The sequence below is a fragment of the Crotalus tigris genome, unplaced genomic scaffold (assembly GCF_016545835.1).
Source record: "Crotalus tigris isolate CLP2741 ecotype Arizona unplaced genomic scaffold, ASM1654583v1 scf7180000024385.1074895, whole genome shotgun sequence".
NCBI lineage: Eukaryota > Metazoa > Chordata > Lepidosauria > Squamata > Viperidae > Crotalus > Crotalus tigris.
In genome coordinates this window covers 796,793-820,769 of record NW_024100555.1, presented here as the reverse complement: position 1 = coordinate 820,769, position 23,977 = coordinate 796,793, and the positions used below count along the sequence as shown (strand labels likewise).

The window sequence follows — 23,977 nt, the reverse complement described above, 5'->3', positions numbered from 1 at the left end:
CTCCATTAAAAATAAAGTTTAGACTTTATTTCTGCACAAGATCCCTTGAAATATGTGGGGCTTCTTTTGCATTTTTACTTTGTGCTTTCCTTCAACTCAGTATTGACTCCTAGTGACTGTCCGGACAAGTCCCTGCAGTTTCCTTGGCAAGATTTTAGGAAGTGTTTTGCCATTGCTTAGGGCTGAGCAAGAGTGACTAGCCCAGGGGTAGGCAACCTTGGCTCTTTTATGACTCGTGGACTTCAACTCCCAGAATTCCTGAGCCAGCCTCAGGAATTCTGGAAGTTGAAGTCCACGACTCATAAAAGAGCCAAGGTTGCCTACCCCTGGACTAGCCCAAGCTGGCTTTGCCTAAAATGGGACTAGAACCACGGTCTCCTGGTTTCTAGCTTGATTCTTTAACCACTACACCAAATGTACTTATAATTGACCATAAAATGCTATTTTGCTGTGACTAAAAGTATAACCCACATCCTGTGAGCTTCCTGTCTGTTCAAGTATATATGTATAATTTATACCCTTATGAAGAATGGCTGAATGTCACTCTGTGAACTTACAGCTGCCTTTCTGTGAAAAATAAATGTTTCTTCTTTTTAAGGGGAAATGTAGGAAAACAGACTTCAAGCTGAAGCCATTTAAATGTTACTGTAAAACAGAAGAGTTGCTGTGCTTTTGCTGAATCTTGAATTACGCGGCAGTATATGGTTTAGTTTATGGGCTTCTGTGGAAAGGCTTTATGTAAACCTGGCTTAAGATAATGAGGTCATATTTGAAGGATTCATAATAATTTATGTTGATGAATAACAGTGTTACTATAACAAGTTTCCATGTAAAAGGACTGTTCAGTCCTTTTTTGTAAGTTTGAATATCCCAATTTATGTCATATGCTAATATTGCAAATGAAGGCAAATATATGTGACCTAGGATAATGTTGCAGGATCTAAGAGTCAGTCACTAGGACTAGAGGCTTATTCTTCCAAGCTTTCAGACTTATGCTGGAGCACATCCTCAGGGAACTTCTCTCTCATATCCAACTGTTTGGAAGAATAATCCTCTGGTCCCAGTGACCAACTCAGATTGGATCTTGCAATATGCTAATATTGATTAATATATTCTAACAGTTATACTGCTTTGCTATCCATAGGACACTAAAATAAAACATTCTTATGTATGTCATTTAGGGTCTGAAATATTTGTAGCAAGTTTGGGTAATGAAATTCTGCAAGAAAATAACCAAGCTCAGAGAGCACCAAAGACTCCTCATTGTAGCAATGAAGCAGGAAAAACAGACAATATCTATGAAATATATCAGATTTGTTCTGCACAACGTAGTGTTTTAGCTGAAATTGTATTTTCTGTATTAGAGAATATTCAGAAAAGGCAGGCACAGCCACACTCCCTCTATCTATTAATGATTCACCTGTGGAGATGGTGAGCAGCATCAAATTTCTGGGTGTGCAGCTAACGAGTAGGCTGGCTTGGTCGCTCAACAGCGAGACATTGGTGAAGCAGGCACAGCAGCACCTGCATTTTCTCCATTGCATGAGAAAGGTACATCTTCCTTCCCCTGTCCTTACCACTTTCCATAGAGGGATATCCAGAGCATCCTGTCATATTGCATTACAGTCTGGTTTGGAAGCCTCACTGCTTCAGACAGGAAGGCGGTGCAGAGGGTGGTGAGGATGGCAGAAAAGATTATTGGCAGTTCACTTCTTTCTGTCCAGGACATAGCATATAAGTGTTGCTTGAGCAAGGTCTGCAGGATTGTCTGGGAAACTGCACATCCTCTTCACACTTGTTTTCTTGTTACCTTCTGGGAGGAGGCTTTGTGGTATCCGAAGCAGAACATCCAGATTTAGTCAGTTTTGTTCCATACAGTATTAACCTTGTGAACTGTTGAGCTGCTTCTTTCCGCTATGTTTTCCAAGATGGACAGTGATTAATATTTATATGTAAGGGTGTAAGTATATACATATGTTGTGTATAGCATATTTATATGTGTGTTACATGTGTGTACACTTTTGAGAGCAGGCAATAGAATTTCATTTTAATGTGTTCCCACAGTAAAAAATGACAATAAAGGTTGTCCGTCTGTCTGTGTCTGTCTTTCTAGCGAATGAAAAATTTAAACAGTTAATGATAATATGTTTTAAGAGGTTAATTTACAAGCAAGAAGGATATGGGCAGTTTTATAAACAAGACTGATAATTTAGGAAAACTGATTAAATTTCTAATGTGATAGAAGCCTAAAAAAGGGACTGATAAAAAAAAGACATCGTAGATGTGAGTAGAAACACAAAAATAACTAAATAACAAATTATGTGATGCTGTTGAAGTACTGTCCCTGTGCATGGAGGTTGTAGGGTTTTAGATGGCTTCAACTGAACCCTGGCAAGACAGAGTGGTGTTGTTGTTTGGCGGGGGGGGCGTGCATCTGGTTCCATATTTGGTACTGGATCAGTAGCACTGCTCCAGGCAGACCTGATGTGCAATCTGGGAGTCCTTTTAGACTCGGGACTCCTGCTGGAGGAGCGGTCCTAGCTAGGAGGGCCTTTGCACAGTTTCCTGTTATGTGCCAATTGTACCCTTTCCTGGATAGTGAGGCTCTACTTTCAGTCATTTATGCCTGGTTATCTCCACAATGGACTACTGTAATGTGCTGTATATGGGGCATCCCTTGAAAAGCATCTGAGGGGAATGGGCTGTTAAGTATGAAACATAAATAAATTTGGAAGCTTCAGCTGGTGCGAAATGTGACTGTGCAGAGAGTTATGTATGGCCCTAGAAAAATACATATTACATCTCTACTCTGAGTGCTGCATCGGTTGCCAATTTAGTTCTGGGTAAAATCCAAGGTGCTGTTTTTGATCTTTAAAGGCCTTCCTGGCATAAAATATGGACCTTTGGGCCACAAACCTAAATTGTGGCCCAAAGAAGTTCAAGAATGAGTGAGTGAGTTGCATTTGATTATTTTCAGCTGCAGTTGCAATTCTCGTGCTTGGATCTGTATTGCTATGTGGGTGAGGAATATAGGACAGCAGGAGGCCAGATTTTGAAACAAGTTGGAGAGAAATAGGGAGGCAGACTATTTTCCAATAACTTAGTCTTATAACTGATGGACATAAAATAGATACAGAAAAATGCCTGGAAACCTCAAGCTGATAGTGAGAAAGGAGGTATCTGCATGCCTAGAACAGTGCATGCTATATCTCTGCCTCACAAGCTGCATTGATTGCCAGTTTATTCCCACATCCAATTCAAGGAGCTGGTTTTAATCTTTAAAGCTCTTCATGGCATGGACTGAGGGACCGCCTCTCCCTGATTACATTAGCACAGGAGTCCCCAAACTATGGGCCACGGCCTGGGACCGGGCTGCAGGCTCCTGGCCAGCAGGCTGCAGAAATGGCTGGCCGATGCAAGCTCATGTGGGCGTGCATTCCCCCCACTTGCGCTAGCGCCCGCAGCTCCATTTGCACATGCATGCGGGTGCAAACGGGAACACTAGCATGGGGCGGGTGTCCATGGCCATTTGCACATGCAGAAACGGGGGGGGGGCTAGCCTGGGTGACCCATTTGTGTGTACGTGAACAGGGCCGCTAGCTGCCACAGGGGTTACACGGCCGTTCGCGCATGTGCACGGCACCAGCACATGCCACATGCATGAACAGCTAGTCTGCGGCAGTATTTGTGGCCCCGTGCATGCGCGTGTGAACCCCAAAAGGTTGGAGACCTCTGCATTAGCATACCACACAAGATCTGCCAGAAAAGGCATGCTACGTGAATCATCAGGTAGGCGCCTATGTTTGGTAGGTTCTAGGAGATGTGTCTTCTCTACCTTAGAGTTTGTCTTATGGAACATTCTTCCTCCAACACTAGATTGGCTCCATCTCTTGACATTCTGGAAATCCCTCAACGCTTGTTTATGTTATCAGATCTGCAACTCTGAAGACATGCCTTGATGGCTTCATTGCTGAGGTGGCTATTTTTATTCTTTCTCTGCCTAAGGTTTTTATATTTTTTAAATAATTTTTTAATGTGAATTTTATATTTTTTATATTTGTTGTTTAATTTGACTGTTGTTTGCTGCTCAGAGTAGCTGTTTGTGAAACAGGTGAATATACAAATTTGGTTAATAAAAACATTTCATATCCATGAGAACTAGATAGTCTGCATTTTACTGAAATTATCAATGAATTTGGATGCTGTTAACTATTTTATCCTTATCCTTTGGGTTTCTCACAAAGTTGGTTGAAGGCATCATTTTGTAAGGGTTCTAAATTTTGCTAAAGGTCAACTCTCTTGTATTAATTCTATCTTGAGTTTGGAGTTTAACTATTATCTTCATCTTAGAAAAGTCTTCAGACATCTGACTTGAGTCTTTTAATATCACCTTGAAACTGCTGGGAAATGTTATGCAGAATTCTGCAATACATTACTACTGGTGATGACAGATTTTTTTTTTCCATGATTGCTTTTAAAGCTATCTGCAGGAAATGTAATTAATTTTAGCTACTTTTAATTAATTGAGATTTAGTCCAGACAATGTAGAAATACTTTCAAATAGACCTGGGTGGCTCACAAGCAGGCTGGCTGGGTAAACAATTGCTACAGCAAGGCGTGAGTATGGTTGGGCGGGGTGGGTTGCTGCCAACTGCAGGAAGGCATGCACATGGATGCCATGGTACATTTGCACCAGGTGTGTGTATGTGTGGGTGGCTGCTGCCTAGTTTGGGAGAGGACACAGGTGTCTGATGTAGGATGAGTGCAAGTGGATGGATGCTGCAGAGTGCAAGTGGGAGGGTGCTGCTGATGCACACACTACACACTACAAGATTCCTGGAATCATCTTCTCTGTAGCCAGACTCTTTGGGAGAAGCAGTGGCAGGATCAGCCTATGACCTTCCCAGTTGGTTTCCCCATTGATTTTGCTTGCGCGAAGCTGGCAGGGAAAGTTGCTAAATGGTGATCATGTGATTGTGGGATGCAGGCTGGTTGCCCAGCTCCTGGATCATGATCACAAGGATGGTGGGATGAAGATCAGTTGTAAGTACTACTCGCTTCCAGTGTAACTTCAAACGGTTGTTGAGGACTACTGTACACCATTGATCCAAATCTTATTTTGATTGAATTTTTCTAATAAGAGCTAAAATTGTCTATCGTTATCTGATCATCCTCTTTTGTGAGGTTGAACACTGTAAGGTGATCTCCACCCTAATAAAACCGAATAAATGGAAATTAATTGCTTCCAAAAAGTGCCTTTCTCACATAATCCCATTTATCCACTGATATAAACACATGTGCACACATCTGCACTTTTATCTTAATGCCAAGGTCATTATAAAGTTTAACCACTGGATAATACAAGTTTGTTCACTAGAACTAATAAGACATTAGGGATGGAGCATTTTTCTTCATTTGACAAAGTAACAGTCAGTCTCTCCAAACAGTCTGGCTTTTTTAGTTATCCTCTGCTTTTTATAAAATGAGGATTATGTTCAAAATGAAGAACAAATAACAATAACAACCCAGAAGCCTCAGCTAATCTCTCTTTAACTATTGTTATCTGTAGTAAACTTTGAGCATGTGCTGAAACAGAATAGCTCTGCTCTACCTTTTGCATGAGAATTTTTCAAACATTTGATGGCCATTATTATATATCTCTCTAGTCATCTCCAGATAACTAATTATTCTTCAGCTTTCCTAACTATTCTAGACTCTGTTATCTTAATATACTCCTGTAGGTCATTGGCTTTCTTAAAATGGGTACTCCGATCCAGCATTCCTAATGATCCAGCATTCCTAATGTAGAATAAACAGAATAATTTCATAGACTCAGGACTTAGCTAATCTTGGTTTATCACAGAAGCAAAGTGGGGTTAATTGTGTCTCCTAATTGGATGGGAGAAAACCTGGGAATTCAAGGTTTATTGATTAGAATGGAAAATTGAAAAAAAACAATTTCAATATTATGCCAAGAAAATTTCATAGATGTATCCATGGAAGTCATCAGAAGCTAAGAACCGTAATTATTCAGATAGGTAAGTAAAGAAACAGGCCTGAGGAATGACCTTAGTTATTGTAAAGTAGAATAACAGAATCTTAAAATCCTGTCAGAGTTTGTCTCCATCCCATCTTATACTAAATAAATTTAAAATGGGGTTATTTTGAGTTTCTCATGCCTTCTCGTGTTTTTTGAAGGACTTTGTAATCTTTTCTGAAAGTCATCAGTATTTTGCTCTTTCTCATTCTCCAAGTGAGGTTGGTAGCACTTTTCTTCACACACCTAAGAATAATTTTATTTCATATTTCTATGACCAATTCTGTTTATGTTAATAAAGCCAGAACTGTTTTAAATGTTGGGCTATGACAGGGGTGTCAAACTCAATTTCATTGTGGTTGCCGTTGGGGGGCTGGGTGGGTGCGGCCTATTTAGTGGGTGTGGATGGAGTGGGTGTGGCCTAACTGGGTGGGCAAGGCCAGCTCTACATCGTTCGCGTCAAGGGTGCCTGTGGGGGTCTGGGCAGGAGTGGTACAGATCTGAGGGTCTCTGGTAGAAGGGGGTGGGACCGGGGCAAGCACCGACATGGTCCATTTTTTCATTCCTCACAAAGGATGACACCTCCCCAGCATGCACCAGGAGGCGGGGTCGACACAGAAGGGGCTGGTTCCTTGCTGTTTCTAGACGGCCTTGTGGAGCTAAGACTGAATGTGTTTCAGCATAGATGGCCACCACAAAACTGTACATTGGCTTCCGGCTGGCCTGGGCCAGGGCCAAGGCAGTGGGGGCTGTTCCCTTACTGTTTCCAGGATGGCTTCACGGGCCACATGAAACCACTTTGTGGGCCGCATCTGGTCCCCCGAGCCTGTGTTTGACATATCTGGGCTATGAGATGGAGTTCCTGTTCAAGTTTCCTTAATTATAGATATTCCATGGATGGATTTAAATCAGTTACTCTCTCAGCTGAACCTATTTTTTTCTTGTGAAGATAAAATGTAGATAGATATCTAGGCTAATCATGTTTAGCTGTTGGAGAGAAGGACTATAATTGTGTTTTATGAGGGTTTTGCTGAAAACAAGCACTTCTGGTTTTTGGAGAAACTGCGCATACAAATTATTGGTTTGCTTAACACCTGTGATGTTTGCTTAATGTCTATGGTGTTTCCTTAATGACCACACCTAAAACGATTGTAAAATCAAGTCAAATTTATTGAAATATTTTCAGCATTTTTTCTCCAGTGCATAATTTGGAGGTCCTCTTGGACTTGCATCTCCTGCTTGAGCAAGTGGCATTTGTGGCCAGGAAGGCCTTTGCCGTGTTGTGCACCAACTATCCCCTTGCTGGACTAACCGTCTCCCATGCCCTAGTCACCTCCTAGGTTTGACTCTTGTAATGCACTGTACATGGGACTGTTCTTGAGGAGTATCTGGAAACTTCAGTTGGTACAAAGGGTAGTGGACTTGCAAAAGTTCTGCTTTTATAAATCTTTATAAAGTTTATAAATCATATAAATCTGCAAGCTACAAAAAAAATAACATTCAAATTTGGCTTTCTTGTGTTACTTTTGTCGTATTAGTCTTACAGCAAAATCAATGTAATGTTGTGTTGCTGGAAACTGTTGATATTTTTAACTTGGTTGCAAAAGAAGAGCCTCAAATTGCTAGAGTTTCAGCCAAATTGCTATGCTTATTCCCCATTTCCCTCCCACTGCAGACTAGAAGACTAAAAATAGTGTTCAAAATTCTCTTTCAAAGATTTTTGTGTAGGCTGACCAGTCTTTTAAGTTTGTATCCTGAGGTCTGTCATAACTCAAACAGGAAGAGTGTTGTTAATATGATGCTGCTTCAGGGCTGCAGGATAAATCTTTTGGTTTGCTAAAAGAATATCCACCACAATGACTGTAGGGCAAATTTCATAATGTGTGCACGTTATTAAGTAACAGATTTATTCCTCAAATAAAGTAACTATTCTGGGACAAGACCATATGCATATTTCACCCCTTTCCCCAAAAACTACAAACTGCATATGATTTGTATCAGAGGAGCTTTCCTTCAACAAAGATAACAGGTGAGATTTACTCATATAGCCTTGACAGTCAATTATACTGATGCAATTAGTGATATAATTGCATCAGTAATATTGCAGTTATAAAAAAAAACCCTCTATGATAGAAACCAATTAAGTGAAGGGCAGATAATAACTGTTTTTTGTTTAAATGTGCACATATATACACCTGTGCATACATACTGTGGCCCTAGTGTTTACTGTGTACAATTCTGATCACTTTAGCTCAGAAATGATATTGTAAATTGTCAGAAGTAGAGAAAAGTGATCAGGAGGGCTAAGAAAAACAACAACAACAATACTTTATTAAAAGATTTTTTGAAACTTTCGGCTTTAGGCAATCTTAAATGGTCTCAAATGAAATTAATTTTTAACACATTACCATTTTTAATGCATAAGGTATTTAATCCCTCTCATATGTAACTTGCTTAAGCAATTGTTTTTCCCTCCCTTAACTCTGCCTCATTCCAGTTTAAATCTTACATCAGTTTAATGATCCTGTAGATCTGATGAAGTGACCTGCAACCCTAAAATTGAAGTAAAATTAAAAATTGCTCCCTTACTTTTTCATAATATTATTGGCTGCTGTTCATAGCCACTCAAAGGATATGCTTCCAGGTTATAAAAGGAAAGTTTTCTAGCTCAAATTATAATACATCTTGGCATATTGTTCCCCTGTGTGAACAGGCAATAGGTAATCAGTTTCAAATGGATTTCAGGCAAGTGACAAATTAGGAGTTTAGATTCAGACATAATTGGATAGTCAACTTCCTCATTAATATCCAGACTATTATTCTTTGGCATGTTGATTAGAGATCAGATGCACCCACTTAAAATCAGAATTACTATCAACTTTTATTTATTATTACATTGGAATAATAATGTAACAATTGTTATATCCAAGGTGCACTGATTCAGAAGGAAATATTTGCAACAAAAATAAAAAAAATTGAATTAGACAGTCTGGGCTCAAGGTCAAAGTTCTACTTCAACATGGTTTGCAACAATTAATATGCTATGGATAAAATGTACATGAAAATGAGATTAAAATTATTTCAAATCTACAAAAAAAGAAAAGGATTAGAATTTAAATATAGAAGAGAGCGATCAATTTAACAATTCTAGCACAAAGAGAGGAGTGGTATGAGTCATATTTGGCCATTTGCGGTTCAAAGATAACTTTATTTACAAATGTTCTTGCTTGCAGAGAAATAGTGTATATAGCAGATATCTCTAGTTTCTCTGTCCAGTATCAGAAATTAAATTGTCTTGCTTCCTCTCACTTTTATAGTGGTAGGAGAAAGAAAGCTTGCCATGTTTTTTAGTTGTTCATCTGTAATGCAGGATTAGTTCCCCTCTATCATACTTGGTTACTATTAAGCACAAATTAATTCTACAGATATTCTTTGACCTATAACCAGTTGCTTAGTGATCACTCAAAGTTACAATGGACTCATAAACTTATGACCCAGATTTCAAGTTCCTGCAACCACTCCCCGAAGCAGTCATGTGTGCATTTTGGGGACTTGGCAACTGGCCTAGTTTACAATGACTGTTTGCAGTGCCCCATGGTTATGTGAACACGACTGACAATATTTTCACTGGAAACTGATGTTTACTTCTGATTTCCAGCACAAAATACCCCATAGCAAACAATGCATTTGCTTAATGATTGTGGAGTTTGCTTAAGGACTACTGCAAAAAGGTCATAAAATTGGGCACAGTCATATGATGACCAGTTTAATAACCATCATGACTTACAATTGAAATTGCAGGCTCAATTATAGTTGTAAATGAATAACTACCTGTAATCACAAAGTTCTTCTCATGTCCAGCTATGATTGATTTCAGTATAGTATCTTGGCACAAAATATCGGCAAGTTTGCTTTCTCAAGTAAGGATTTGTTTATCTCTGTGATGAATTCAGTGCTGTTGTGACATTCCAAGTTAATATACCTCTGTGGGTTGGGACCCCATTTGGGGTCGAACGACCATTTCATGGGGGTCACCAAACAATGCAGTCCGCCATTTTTCCCCCTTTTCCTTAGCTGTGCTACTCCCTTTTATTCTATTGGCTTTTGAAAGCCAATAGAATAGACTCTCTTGAATAGAGTCTAATTCTATTGGCTTTCAAAAGCCAACAGGAATTGTCCAGGCTGTCTCTGCCCTGCTGAGCCTGCCAAAAGTCCCATTCTGCAAACAGTGCTGCACCAGTTGAGTAGTCCTCGACTTACAACCGGTTGAGTAATCCTCGACTTACGACCGGTTGGGGGTCGCAGCATTAAAAAGGTTGAGAACCACTGATATAAATTGATTACAGTCTCATTTGATTTAGTACTTTTAACTATGGTAAAAATACGATATTCATAGCAGTGATAGGCCAAACTAAAGTCTCAAATGCAAAACAGCTTTAATAGAGTTGATCAGTATCCAATAAAAGTTTTGTTATATCCATTTTGAAATACTGTATATAAGAATGAAGGACAATCCCAAGTTGAGCTCAACTCCTAGTTACTGTATTATTCAATTCAATGGAAGTCTTATAGAAGTTGTCTGCTGCTGCATTGTTCACTCTCTAACCTACAACTTTAGAAGTCCAGGTTATTCCACATCAAGTACTCATTAGGAATTACCTTTTTAGCTTCAGAGAACAATCAGTGGCAGCTAGGTGATGTCATCTGCTGAGCTTTGAGAATAAATACTGATCATTATAAAATTTTGCTTATATCATTAGCAACGTGAAAATATAAAGTAGGAAAGATACTGAACTTTAAAACTGAACTTTGTGACTTACTGTGCTGGTAAATAAATGGCCAAATTAAATTATCTGAGGAAGTTATCTCAAAAGTAGGTTAAGTCAATTCTAAATTTGTACATGAAATGAGTACTGGAGATATGAAATTGATTTGACTTGAAGAATTCAATAAAATTGAAAATCACTATACCTTCTCTTTCATAAAATGTTGCCTATAATTGGTTTAATATTATCTTGAAACAATTATTTATGAGATGATCAATGTAAGGTAACTTCTGTATTATGAAATGAGCTTGTAATAATATTAAAAGAATATACTTTCTCATATATCAAAAATATTCGGAAGCATTCAGATCTAGGTATGCACAACTCTATTATGCTTTCTTGAGTAATGAAATCATATAAGATGCATATAAATTTTAAGAGAACAATGCTCTGCTGCTTTCTTTATATACCATGACATATGGGCGATTTTCAAACTAAACTCAAGTATACTTTTTGGTGGATAAAGACAGTTTCACAGATTTTTCTGATTTCAGCCTAGGCCTGGGAAACAAGAGTTATGAGAAAGAGTGCAGTCTTCTGGTCTGGCTCTATTAAGCTGGTAACTTTCCATTCCATTTTCCTATTGATTAAATGTCAAGTGCTTTTTCGGGGTAGAGCTGTGGATACATTTTTGTTTCTATAATACATTCTTTCCCAGGAGTGTTTGTCCTTAACTTAACACAAATATTACTACCATTCTCATATGCAAGGTTGATACAACATTGCGAAGTAACCATATCATGGAATCAGCTTCGGGGTTGTTTTTATGGACAGAAAATGGTCAAATTCCAGTTTCATGTTTTCCAGAAAGATTAAGGTTCCTTTTCTTACTTGCTCCTGAATTTTCCAATTTTGATAGCTAAAATAGGGATTTTTAAACAGTCTTTTTATTAGAATTAACCAAGTGGTATGGCATTTGATTACATAATTTGAGATTGCATAATATGAAATTATGTAATATTACCTAGAAGAATGTTGTTGTTTTTTGTGGGCATTGCTATTCAGTTCTGATGCAATTACATGTTAAGACTGCTGTTTGAAAACTATGGTAATAAATAATAACCATAATCTGGGTATTGATTACTAATTTAAGTTTAGAGGAAAGGGGGAATTGCTATCATAAAATGGTAAATACAGATAGTAGAATTTGGGCTTTGTTTTTAAAAAAATAAACATCCAAAAATCCAGTGTGAGATTTCATCCTTTTTTGTCACCCTCCTGCACTTCCCTAAACCTTTTCTTGAGAATCCTCCAGTTCTGAAAAATACCTCAGAAATAAACATTCTTGGAAAGAGAGAGATTGAATATTGCTAACTGACTGTGCATAACCTAATTGTTACAAGTGTTCTCTAAGGAGTTTATCTTAACAATTGTGAACTAATCTATAAAACTTTCAGTGTTCCATGTGCCATTTTTAGCAGGTCTTTAAAGTTCATTGATCATTGTTCATTCTGAGTTTAACGGATTGGGTTTTATATTTTGCTTTTTATATTTTGTAGGGTTATTTTGGAGGCTATGTAAGAAAAGATTTTGCTATTAATTTGAACTGTTTTAATTGCTCTCAAATAGTGTACCGCCTTCTCCATTTCCAAAGCAGCAACAACCCCTTCTAGGTTTTGATTTGCTTGTTCTAATGTTTCATTCTCTGTCATTAGTGCTTCAATTTTTTCCCCAGTATCTTCTGATTGATCTTCCACCTTCTGAATTCTTTGTTCATTTTTAAGAATCATTTGTTGGTGAACCTCAAATTGTGTCTTTATGTCAAGATCTGTTCATTTAGCTTATCAAAGTTGCTTTTTGTTTCTTGATGATTCTTCTGCATCATTTCTTGCATTAATTGTAAGGTCGCATGCATCTCTTTTTGGAGGTTGTTTGCCTTCTCTCATTGTAACATTGCTTCAATAGATTCCTGATTTGCTGGGCTGGATGTTCCAGAAGAGAGTGCAGAAGCAGGGTTTTTTTTATAATTTTAGTGAGATTTGGTGCACTCATTGTTCAATCAGGCAAATTTTGTAAATCTACAGGGAAAAGAGAGGGAGAAAAAAAAGCCAACTGCTTTAGACTGTAATCCAACTTTAAAAAAAGCCAGATGTTTTAGGCTAAAATCCAATTTTAAAAAGGAGCCAACTGCTTTAGGCTAATCCATTTTTTTTAAAAAAAGCCAACTACTTTAAGTTGTAATCCAGCAAAATAAAAAACACCCAACTACATAAGTCTAATCCAAATATTTCTGTCAGTTCAAAAATATTTTTTTAAAAGGAAAAGAAAAGAAAAAAATGACTTTAAATAGTTTCTATAATAGTTATGTCTAAAGTTGAAAGATGTAGTTGAAAAAAATCTTTGTTTTTTCTTTTGTAGAAAGAATGTTCTTTGTTTAGCACAAGTGTTGTTTCAGGGTCATCACTCTTCTGATTTTTCTCTGTATTATTGTAGTATCTTCCTTCACCACTAAGTCCTCATTAATTATAGTGTCTCTATCCAGTAGTAAAACTTTTATTTAAAATTCTCTTTCACAACAAAGTAAAAAAATCTTCCCAAATCAAAAAAGTTAGCCAACAACAGATTATCATTTTTTTCTTTTCAGTCTCGAATCTTTTCTGCATATTTTTTATATTCCTTAATTTTGTCCCCCCCATTCCAGATTTCTCGCCGCTTTTAACTCTCTTCTTCCCAAGTCTTCCTGGGTTTTTTTTACTTTTAAAAGTTATCAATTCAGGGAATTATATTTTAAAAGTCCATAGGGAAGAGAAATAAAGCAGAATCTCACCCAGATCAAACATGTTGTTGACAGTCAGCTGTTCAGCGGCACTGCTGTGGCTCTTCACTTCTTCCCAAGCTGACTTTGGCTTGGACTGTGGCTTTGAAGAGTTTCCTTGGTCCGTTTGGGCCAACCGCCGTTGGCTCCAAACTCCCAAGGTTTCCCTTCCTCCTCGTTGCCTCTCCAGGGCGACTTCTGACCTCTTTGGTTCTCCAGACAAAGCGAAATCAGACTAGGAAACCGGAACTCCGGTTTCTTTCATCCATGTCGCCATGACGCCCAGGAAGAGAAAGAGAAAAATATAGCAGAAGTGATTATTAATTTATTAGCAAAGGCCCTAGAAATGGAAAGACCGGAGATGCAGCAAGAAGTGGATGAAATGTTTAGAATGAGTTCAAGTTATGCAAGGAAACACAAATTGCCCAGAGAAATCCATGTAAGATTTATGAAGAAAACAATGAGGGATGAGATATTAAACTGTTTTAATTGCTGAGTGTTGTGGAAAAAAAAGTGTATAGATCAGGGGTGTCCAATCTTGGCACGTGGAAGTCCTATGGACTTTTTAACGCCTAGAATTCCCTAGCTAGCCTCCTATTACTCTTTTCTGATACCATCTTTGCCCTTATCATTGCCACGATTGTATTAATTACAGCATACCCAACTAACCTGTCCTAACCTGATTCTCCCAGAAAATAAGGTTACTAGATATTTGTCTACAGAGTGTTTTTTTTTTTTTTAAGGGCAAACGAAAAACATTTATTCTTATTATTATTTTTACCAAGGTACATAAAAAAAGAGGGAGGGAAATCCCACAAAAATAGAAAAAACCCCGTCACAAATATATTACATTATAGTTTTAAATGTAGACTGCTTGCCAGCCTGCAGACTCAGACATGCAAAACATATTCCCGTGTTCTTTGTCACGTACAGTTGGTTATCTTACTTCCTCCCTCTGCTGGGGATATCAAAGGCTTAGGCAGAACTCTAAATATATCTGTGAAGGTGATGAATTGTGCAGGGTTTTGTTTTTCCTCTCTAGTCTCCGAGTAACAGATGGAATTTCCAAGAATTTGGGGCTTTCTAGAAATATTCTAGGTTTCTTTGCTCCAGAACTATGTTATTTCTAGCCAGGAATTGTGCTGTTCCTAATTTCTGTTTGTTGTATTAAGTTTCATGTTCCCATCTCTCTGAATAAATGATAAAACTAAATGTTTAACATCAGTCTTCATGCAAAGCTCAGGTGATCCTTGAAGGTGCAATATTTTCTTTCGAATTTTCTTGAGATCTGTAGTATTTTGAATTCTTTTAATCTGTAATATTTGAGGGAGCAAATTATGCATCTGTAGCAGACTAGTGCCATGTTGTGATCTGTCTAGAGTGATGGATCTTCTTTAGTATTTTTTTTTAATAAGTTGTCAGTGTTGAATGTAATTTATGTTCAGCGCTGAATGTTTGAGCTTTAATGTTTAAAATTATACTAAAATATTTAATGTTAAAAAAGTTCTTTATGTGTTACCCTTTCTTTTTTTAAAATAAAGTTTGATTTTGTTTCCGGTAAGATTAGAGTATCTCCCAAATGGGAGCATTAAGAACTAAATCATCTAGTTATAGTGATTTTATGCTGTATAGTTAGGAGGTAGCATTTTTGAGATTATCTCCGTGTTTGCATTTTAATTGCCAGAAAGCCAGATGATGTGTAACACTCTCGAATTGGCTGGATGCCAGTGAGATGCTCTTTGGGAAATAGGTAATAGCAGTAGGATCTACTAAGCCACTACTCCAAAGCAGGAGGTGGAAGCAGGGCATTAGCATTCAGAAAACTTCTGGGAAAGGAAGGTTGGTACCTCCATGCATCTACCATGCAGAGCATTCTGCTTAATTTCTAAACACATTAAAATTTTGATACATGAGTTAATATTGATATGGGTAGTTCTCAGATTATGACCATAATGGAGCCTGCCAATTATGATCACAAGTGGTAGCAATCATTAAGATCATCTTGTTTAACCAACACCCCCCCATCCCCCAAATCCTGCTCTCCTTGATGTGGTTGTTAAATTTTTATCTGTTTTTAGATACATTCCTTATTAAAATGCTGCTAAAAAGTGACAATTTCCAAAAATGATTTTTGCAATTCCTGGAAAGAAGGCCTAGTTTTTGCTGTGAAATATTGTAGGATGACATATTGTGATGTACCTGTGCTTCATGGGTAGTAATCATGAGAAAGTATAAGTCTGTAATCTGTTGTCCATTTTACCTTGTGACATTGCCTATCACCTTGGTTTCCAGATGGCTTAGGATCAATAAAAACAAGATGTAAATGGATGGACATCAGGAAAATCTGATGTAAGCTTTTTTAATTAGGACCTTTTCTGCATTTAGAGGAGACTCCAGTGTCCCAAAGTCAAGCCAGTAAGTATTGCTTAAATTATAATTTATCATAACCTTCTTCAGCAGATATATAACTATATATTATTGAACCCAATTTCTGACTTTTAATATTTTGTGTTTGGATGTCCTTTTCTTTGTCTAAACTTGAGAATCTTATCTTGGCAGTAGGTGTTCTGAAATACTCATTAGATGGAGAAATGTGAGGGAACACATGGAATTGCAAAATTCTGAAATGTAATAGATCTTTTGAAGTTATCTTATCTATCTTTATATGAATGAATTGTTAGAGAATGCTTAAGCACCCATTTTCGCTGCTACACAGATGTACTTCACTTACATTAAGTCATGATTTACTTAATCACAGTTTGTTGTACAAGCCTCACTTAGTAAGATTCACCCATGCTGTGAAGACATAATTATATATATTTTAATGGCTATATATATATATACAATATGCTAAGAAAAACCCAAAATATATGACACCAGGTTCTTGTTTTTAGCTTTCAGCTTACATAGTCTTGAGATTTCTCCATTTTATATGAACCTACTACAGACTGAAAGGAGATCTTTTAGTACTTTGTTTTGTTAATGTTTGACTTTGAAATGGACCTCAACTTTTCCAAGATATTCAGTCAAAAGATCACTCTCTAGTCCAGGGGTAGGCAACCCAAAACACTCAAAGAGCCACTTGGACCCATTTCCCACCAAAAACAAAACACTGGGAGCCGTAAAACCCTTTTGATATCTAAAATGAAGATACTGCATATATCCTTTTTTATCTTTATTATAGGGGGGTGTGTGTGTGTATGTGTATACACACACACACACATTAAAAATAAAAGTAAAAATATGACTTTTGGGAATATCCATACTATTAAAACAATGATCACCAAGAGAATGCTTTAAGAGAATAAAATTACATACACACAAAGGTAAAAAAGAATATATGCAGTGTTATCTTCATTTTAGATGTCAAAAGTGTCTCTCTCTCTGTCTCTCTCTCTCTCCCTCTCTATCTGCCCTTGGTCTGCCACTCCTCTTCCCCCATTCTCTTTCTCTCTCTCTCTCTTTCTCTCTCTCTGTCTCTGTCTCTCTCTCTCTCTCTCTCCCTCCCTCCCTCCCGCTCTCTCTTTCTCTCTCTCTCTTTCTCCCCCCCTCCTATCTGCTGCTCACCTGGCAAGCTTCAAGCTGTTGTCCAACAAGCTCAGGGGTAAGCAACCCTCGTCTCTTTTATGACTCATGGACTTCAACTCCCAGAATTCCTAGTCAGCCTAGCTGGGCTAGCTAGCTCTCTCCTGCCCTTGCTGCTTCCTGCTTCCTGCAGAAACGCAGCAAAGGGAGGAGCTCCGCCCAGTAAGCTTTTCAGCTCCTCGGAGAACACTGTGAGTGCACTCTCTTTTACACACACACACACACACAAAAGAGAGAGAGAGAGAGAGAGAGAGAGAGAGAAGCAGGGAAGTGCAATTGCCTGTCTCTGTCTCTCTCTACAAAGACAGAGGAGGCTGGGAACCACAGGGGAAGGCTCAAAGAGCTGCATGCAGCTCCGGAGCCGCAGGTTGCCGACCTGTGCTCTAGTCCTACAGTTTCTGTAGTTCGTTACTTTGTGAATTGATTCTATTTTTCCTTTGTTTTTAATCAGATTCTCTGATATTTTGAAAACACATTTTCTTGCTGGGAAGTCACAAATCCATATAAATGCAGGTATGTTCTTTTCCCTAAAAATTACTGCTGCAGTAGTTCTTTGGTAATTAATACAAAAAGTGTAAAACTGTATCTTTGTATTTGACTATTGTTGTATTATTATGTTGCTCTATCTGTATAGGAACATATCCTTTTATAAACCATCTGTGTACCATATTATAAAGCATCTACATAGATGGTTTAGTAAGTGGCAACCATAATTGGGGTGTGGAACAGCAAAAACAAAAGAGAACCTGATACTATACTTTTTTTTAAAATCAAGATAATGAAATAGATGTTTATCTCTTAAAATCAAGATAACGAAATAGATGTTTATCTCTTCAACAGAATCCTTATACTAGTCATAGATCGTAACACACATATGTAGCCTTCAGTCTTCTGCCAGTGTCCATGTTCTTGAATTGCTCATAGTATTTCCCCTCTCAAGTTTTGGAAAGCTGTGTTACTTTGCAGAGAGGTGGATAATAAACACTGATAGAAGGCTATGCTCTATATCTTAAACAGATCCAGCTGACATAATTTTATTGTAAAATAAGGATAAGAATTAATTTTACCCTTACCTTATTGCCTTCTGCGTTTTTTTTCTTTTATTGTTGAATTTATGTCATAATCCATTTACTAATTATTTAAGATGCCTCAAGAAATGTAATATTGTTAGTGGAAGGTATTTGATAGTTTGTCTACTTTGTTGTGATAGTTTTCCTTTCCATGTATGTAGTATATGTATGTAAAAGAAGACTGTAAAGTGATGGCTTTCTGTGCAAAAATGAGAAGTTCAAAGAAGAACGAAGTCAACGCAGAGCTTCAGGAGCAAATGCTGGAAATACTGTTCTACTTACAAGAAAAGCCTTCCCTTCGTTATACAAGTGGCAAGTACACAGCAGAAGAACTTTGCATTGAAGCCGCACAAAAATGCTGTGAGTTTCCACAGTATCTTTTCTTATTATGTAGCTTGTTTAAAACAAACAGGAATGATTTTTAGACTGGTGAATTTAAAGGGAGTTAGAGAAATTCCCGAATGAAAGCCTCAGTGACTTCTAATTATTCAAGCTGTTCATCATTTGTCATGTTGTACTATAGTTTTGCATCAGATTGTGTTGAAAAGATAAAATTAGAACACAGGTAGTCTTCGATTTATAACCACACTTGGGACTGCAAGTTCCATCACTAAGTGATACTGTTGTTAAATAAGTCACGGCTGATTTTATGATCTTTTTGCTCTGATTGTTAAGTGAATCACCACAGTTGTCAAGAGAATCATCCGGTTGTTAAATGAATCCAGCTTCCATGGGCTGCTGATTGGAAGGTATCTGGGATTTACAACCATTGTAAATACATGTGGGTTACTTGAGCATCTGAATTTTGATCACTTGGCTGCAGGGAGGCTGCGGCGTTGCAAATGTGAGGGCTGATTGCAAGTAAAAATTTTTCCAGTGCCGTCCTAACTTTGAACAGTTGCTAAACAAATGGTTGTAAGTTGAGGACCACCTCTAACATATATTAAAATAGCCCTTAAGCATTAAATTACCCCTAGTATCAGAACCTAACCTTGACTGACCTAAATAAAAATACATATTTTAAAAATCCAAAAACAAAAGCCTAAGCAGGGTCAAATTAGTAGTTGGATGAGATACTGCCATGAAGTCACACAGTTAGATGAAGAAGTCAACAGAACATCGTGGAAGAAAATAATAGTAAACCATTCCCATGATGTTGCTAAGAAAACTACAAGGATATGTCCATGAAGTCATTAAGACTTAAACTTGATTGGAGGATTTTTGTCAAAAGCTGGATCCCTCTGAATACGCTTAATTAGTAAAGAAGAGAGCACGGGCACTGCTAATGAACTATGCCCTGTTGAATTTTGCTACTATAGGAACCATGTTGCTTTTGTTTCTGACTCAGTTTGTCTTCCTGTGGACTTAAATCTCTGCAATAGTTGGCTCCAGTTGAGAGTGTCACGATAGTGCTTTTCACACAAGCCTCTCATGGAGTGTTGTGTATGTAGAATTGTGAGAAAATCTTTAAAAAAGTGCCCGAAAGCACATATGTGAATTATAGACAAGGCAAAGCATATATGTAAATTACTAGTTTCTTTCAGAATTTAGAATGCTTATATCTACTATCTTAAAATTCTTAACTTTGACCCAAACATCTGTGCTGCGAATTACATCATAGTTTTACAGAAACAAGGTGGCTTTCTTTAAGATACAGGTAGTCCTTGAGTTATTAGTGTAATGGAACCTGCCCATTCCATTTGTAACTCAAGAATTCGTGGGAGTGAATCTTGTACCTCAAACGAGATCACTCCCTGCTTATTAAGATGCATGTGGCTTATTAAGTGCACATGAGATATCTCAGGGTGGGGAAGGCCAAAGGGGGGCCTAGTGATAAACACGCCTCCCGCCCATTAAGATACCTCATGCTTCACCCTCCCTTCTTGCCGCACTGGACTCACCTTGCAAAGATCTGGCTCCTCTCTGCCTCGGTTTCTTTCCCTTTGAGGGAGAGGAGAGTCTGCTTAGAAATGCTTTTCACACGGACAGTGCACAATATCACGGGAATTCAAATGCCCATTCACAATTTATTGCATCTAAGATCTACTTAAATCTTAAATCATTTTTAAAAACTGGAAAACTAATGTATAATTTTCAGTGAAAAACAGTGAAACTGCAATTTGTATAAGATATAAAAAGATGCGATTTTTCACAGCCACATGACTCCACCATACTTTTAAGTTTTTAAACAATTTAAACTCATTTACCAAGAATCTATAGGGTTTTGAAATGTTCATTGCAGTTTATAATAAAAGGTTACTCAGAGTAAATATATGAATTCTTGAAGTCCATCCAAGTGATTTTCTATCCACAAACAAAAAGCAAAAAGGAAAATCTACTTGAGAGATGAGACCACATTAGTTGATATGGCTCACAGAGAAGCAGTGATAAACTCATTAATTGAAACTGTAATTTAAGTAAGGAAAAGATATATATCTAGTAGAATATCCAGTCCAAGGAGGCATGTGAAATATTAAAACAGAGTAGCTAATAGCAGGAAGAAAGTACAGGTTATCCCTGAGTTACGAGCGTTCACTTAACACTCATTTGAAGTTACATGATAAGCACCCCCTAGTGTTTATGAGCAAGTCCCAAAATTACAAATATTGCAGCACACGACTGTCGTTCGCCCTTACGAATGACTGCGGAGGCTCTGCAACATTTGCCCTATTCCCCCCCACTCCCCACAACTGCTTCTCCCTCCCATTCTGCCATGCCAGACTCAAAGATCTGCAAAGATCTGTCTCCTCTCTGCCACAGTTTCTTTCCCTTTGGGGGAGAGGCGAATCGGCTTGGAAATGCTTTTCGCTCCGACAGTGGAAGCTCCTGGGTGCCATAATATCACAAGAGTTCAACACCCATTCTCTGCAAAAGAGATCATGACCTCCGGAAGCTTCCATTCTCCGGGGGGGGGGGGAGTGTTTACTTCATTTGCATGCCTATGGGACAAAGTATGGAATCGGAGTTGGCCGGGTGCAGGAACCAAGCAGGAAGAAAAGAGCAGTAAGGATTTGTGCCAGCCGACTGGCCAGACAAGGACTAGGCTGGGCCGGTTGGGTGGCTGGCTGAGGAGGGGGGAATCATGGCTGCTCAGGTGGCTGCCACCATCAGCAGCAGCTTGGAACCAGGTGCAAGGGGCCTGGCTCTGCAATGCCTCCCCACTCAGTTGAAGGCTGCCCTCAAACTAAGGCCGGCACACATGAGCAAGCAGCATACCCAGGCCACAGATGGCATTGGTTCCTGCGCCACTTCGATTCCACGCTTTGCCCCTTAGGCATGCAAATGGAGCAAACACTTTCCTCCCACCCAGAAAATGGAAGCTTCCAGAGCCCATGATCTCTTTTGCAGAGAATGCATTTTGGTTAATTTGAAGCAGGATTTTCTCAATTTGTCCTGAGAACAAAAGGTCATCAGGTGTTCCAACAAATGAAAGATCCATCGACCTTACTATTTCTCTCTCTGTTTGATCGAGAGGAGAAACGGTGGAAAAATGCCCAGAACCCGCTGTGAATCTCGCTTTAGGAATGTTTGGAATGGAATTAGTCTTTAGCTTCCAATAATAGTTTTTCTAAATTTGTTTGTATATGTATATGTACTGTGGATTGTTGCGAAACTAAAGTACTGACTGTAAATCACATATGAAAGGTGTTGTGATGCTTTTTTGCAAATGTGCATTTATGGAAGCAGAAGTGCAATAATTAATTGGGGGGGAATAAATATCTTTTAAGATCTCATTGCCTGACCCAAAATGTTTAGAGTTATATTCAGGGTACTTTTTCCTCTTATCTATTTTTTTCCAGTAGTGCATTATATTAGCCTTTGAAGGGAGGAATTATTTTTTTATGTCACAAGCTCCACGTTTCCTTTCCTTTCCTTTCCTTTCCTTTCCTTTCCTTTCCTTTCCTTTCCTTTCCTTTCCTTTCCTTTCCTTTCCTTTCCTTTCCTTTCCTTTCCTTTCCTTACCCTTCCCTTCCCTTCCCGTTATATATAGGCCGATGGGCTAATTTTCATTTCTGTTGCTTTGTATTTACTGTGCAAATTGCCTCCAGTTCTTTCTAACCTTTGCCCCAAGTTTCTTATACCAAAGTCTTCAGTTAACCCTTTACTTGATGTAGTAGACAAAAGCAAATAGGCTATCGCAAACTTATACAATAAAGATAGATAAAACTGATTCAGCTTTAAGATCTAATTGAATAAAGGCAAACAATAGCAGGTATAATCCTTACTGAACATTTTTATATTAAAAAGCAGCTATTGCATAACTGAAAGCACAGAATAATTTTAACAGTAAATAATATAATTTTATATTTTTTTAGCTATTCACTGAACTATTGTTTTCTCCCCCCCCCTTTATTTTTGTCTTTTACCAGCTATTTCTCCTCTGTGTCACAATTTGTTTGCCCTCTTTGATGAAAGTAGAAAGATCTGGTATGCACCAAATCATGTCTTCTATGTTGATGAAAAAACTTCACTCCGGGTTCATTATCGCATGAGGTAACTATGATAGTCTCTAATACAGTTGGTGCAGTAGTATCTCTGTGGCCTGCTTCAGGGTGAGGCATTTAATTTCTTTGTTTTTAAGATACTTCCGGCCTTCACATTGTTTCCAAGAAACCACAGCTAAAAAACATTTCATATTAGAGCAGTTTTGAAACATTGCAGTTTTGCTCTTCATGACACAGATCACAGAAAACCAAGTCTAAATTGAATACACCCCCCCCCCCGAGTTATTTCTACCGTCCTATCCCATCCAGCCAGAGGGGCATGCTCCAGGTAAGGAGTACATGGCTGGTGGGGCCCAGGAGGGAAGCCTTTTCTGGTATGTCACCTGTCCTCGTAAATATCATTCCTCCAGAATTAGATAGCCATGTCCCTGTTGGCCTTCCGTAGACATGGCTCTGTGCTCATGTTTGGGGTATCAGGTGTGCGACAGAGTCTGTTTCTTGGTTGTGTTGAATGTTTGATTGTGGCTTTTACAGGTTTTTTTTTCTGGCTGCTATGGTTTTTATGTTTTTGTGTGTTTTTTATTAAAAATATTGTTAACTGCTGAGAGACATGTATTTGTGATGGGCAGCCATATAAATCTACTAAATAAATATGTATAAATAAAATCAATTAAATTTATTGAATACAGAAACAATTGTTAAGCATGTGACTGATTTTACAATTACTATGTAGGAGAATACGAAGGGGATTTTTGAAATATTAAGGTCGCTTGAATCATCTTTGAATACTTAATGTATGTTTGGTGGGATGTAGGCAAAGGTATGTTGACTCACAGGTAGTCTCCAGATTAGAGGTTTTAGCTTGCGTAAAGTAGCAAAAAAGAGAGTGTTGCAAAAATGAAAGCGAGAACAAATTATGATGTATTTAGGAAGAAAAAGATATTGATAAAGAATATAAGAACAAGGAACACTGAAGATTAAATAAGTTAAGGAAAGCATAAGGGCCTTAGCCCCTTTACATCATTTCCTTCAGGCATTCTGTTGGGTTGTAAAGAATAAAAAAAGAGAAAATTCAGAGCACATTTGATGGGAAGTGGGTGAAGAGGGTTAAACCAGGAGCCTCTGGTAGAGTAAATGGAATTTAAAATGGAAGTAATTAAATGACTCAAATTAAACTGAATTCAAGAAAAGCTAGAAGAACTATTTCGCAAATTGTATGGACTGACATTTGTACAGTATGTTGAAGTAAACACTGTAAT

The 23,977-nt window shown here is 38.0% G+C and overlaps 1 protein-coding gene across 1 annotated transcript in view; it reads left to right on the top strand.

Moving 5' to 3' along the window:
• JAK1 (Janus kinase 1) overlaps positions 1-23,977 on the top strand; it is a 57,229-nt gene that overhangs the window by 2,444 nt on the left and 30,808 nt on the right. Inside the window, exons 2-5 of the mRNA XM_039328944.1 lie at positions 15,911-16,033; positions 17,655-17,716; positions 18,435-18,633; positions 22,644-22,767. Coding sequence (XP_039184878.1) covers positions 17,711-17,716; positions 18,435-18,633; positions 22,644-22,767 — 329 coding nt within the window. The 5' untranslated portion in view covers positions 15,911-16,033; positions 17,655-17,710. The remainder of the gene's footprint in view (positions 1-15,910; positions 16,034-17,654; positions 17,717-18,434; positions 18,634-22,643; positions 22,768-23,977) is intronic.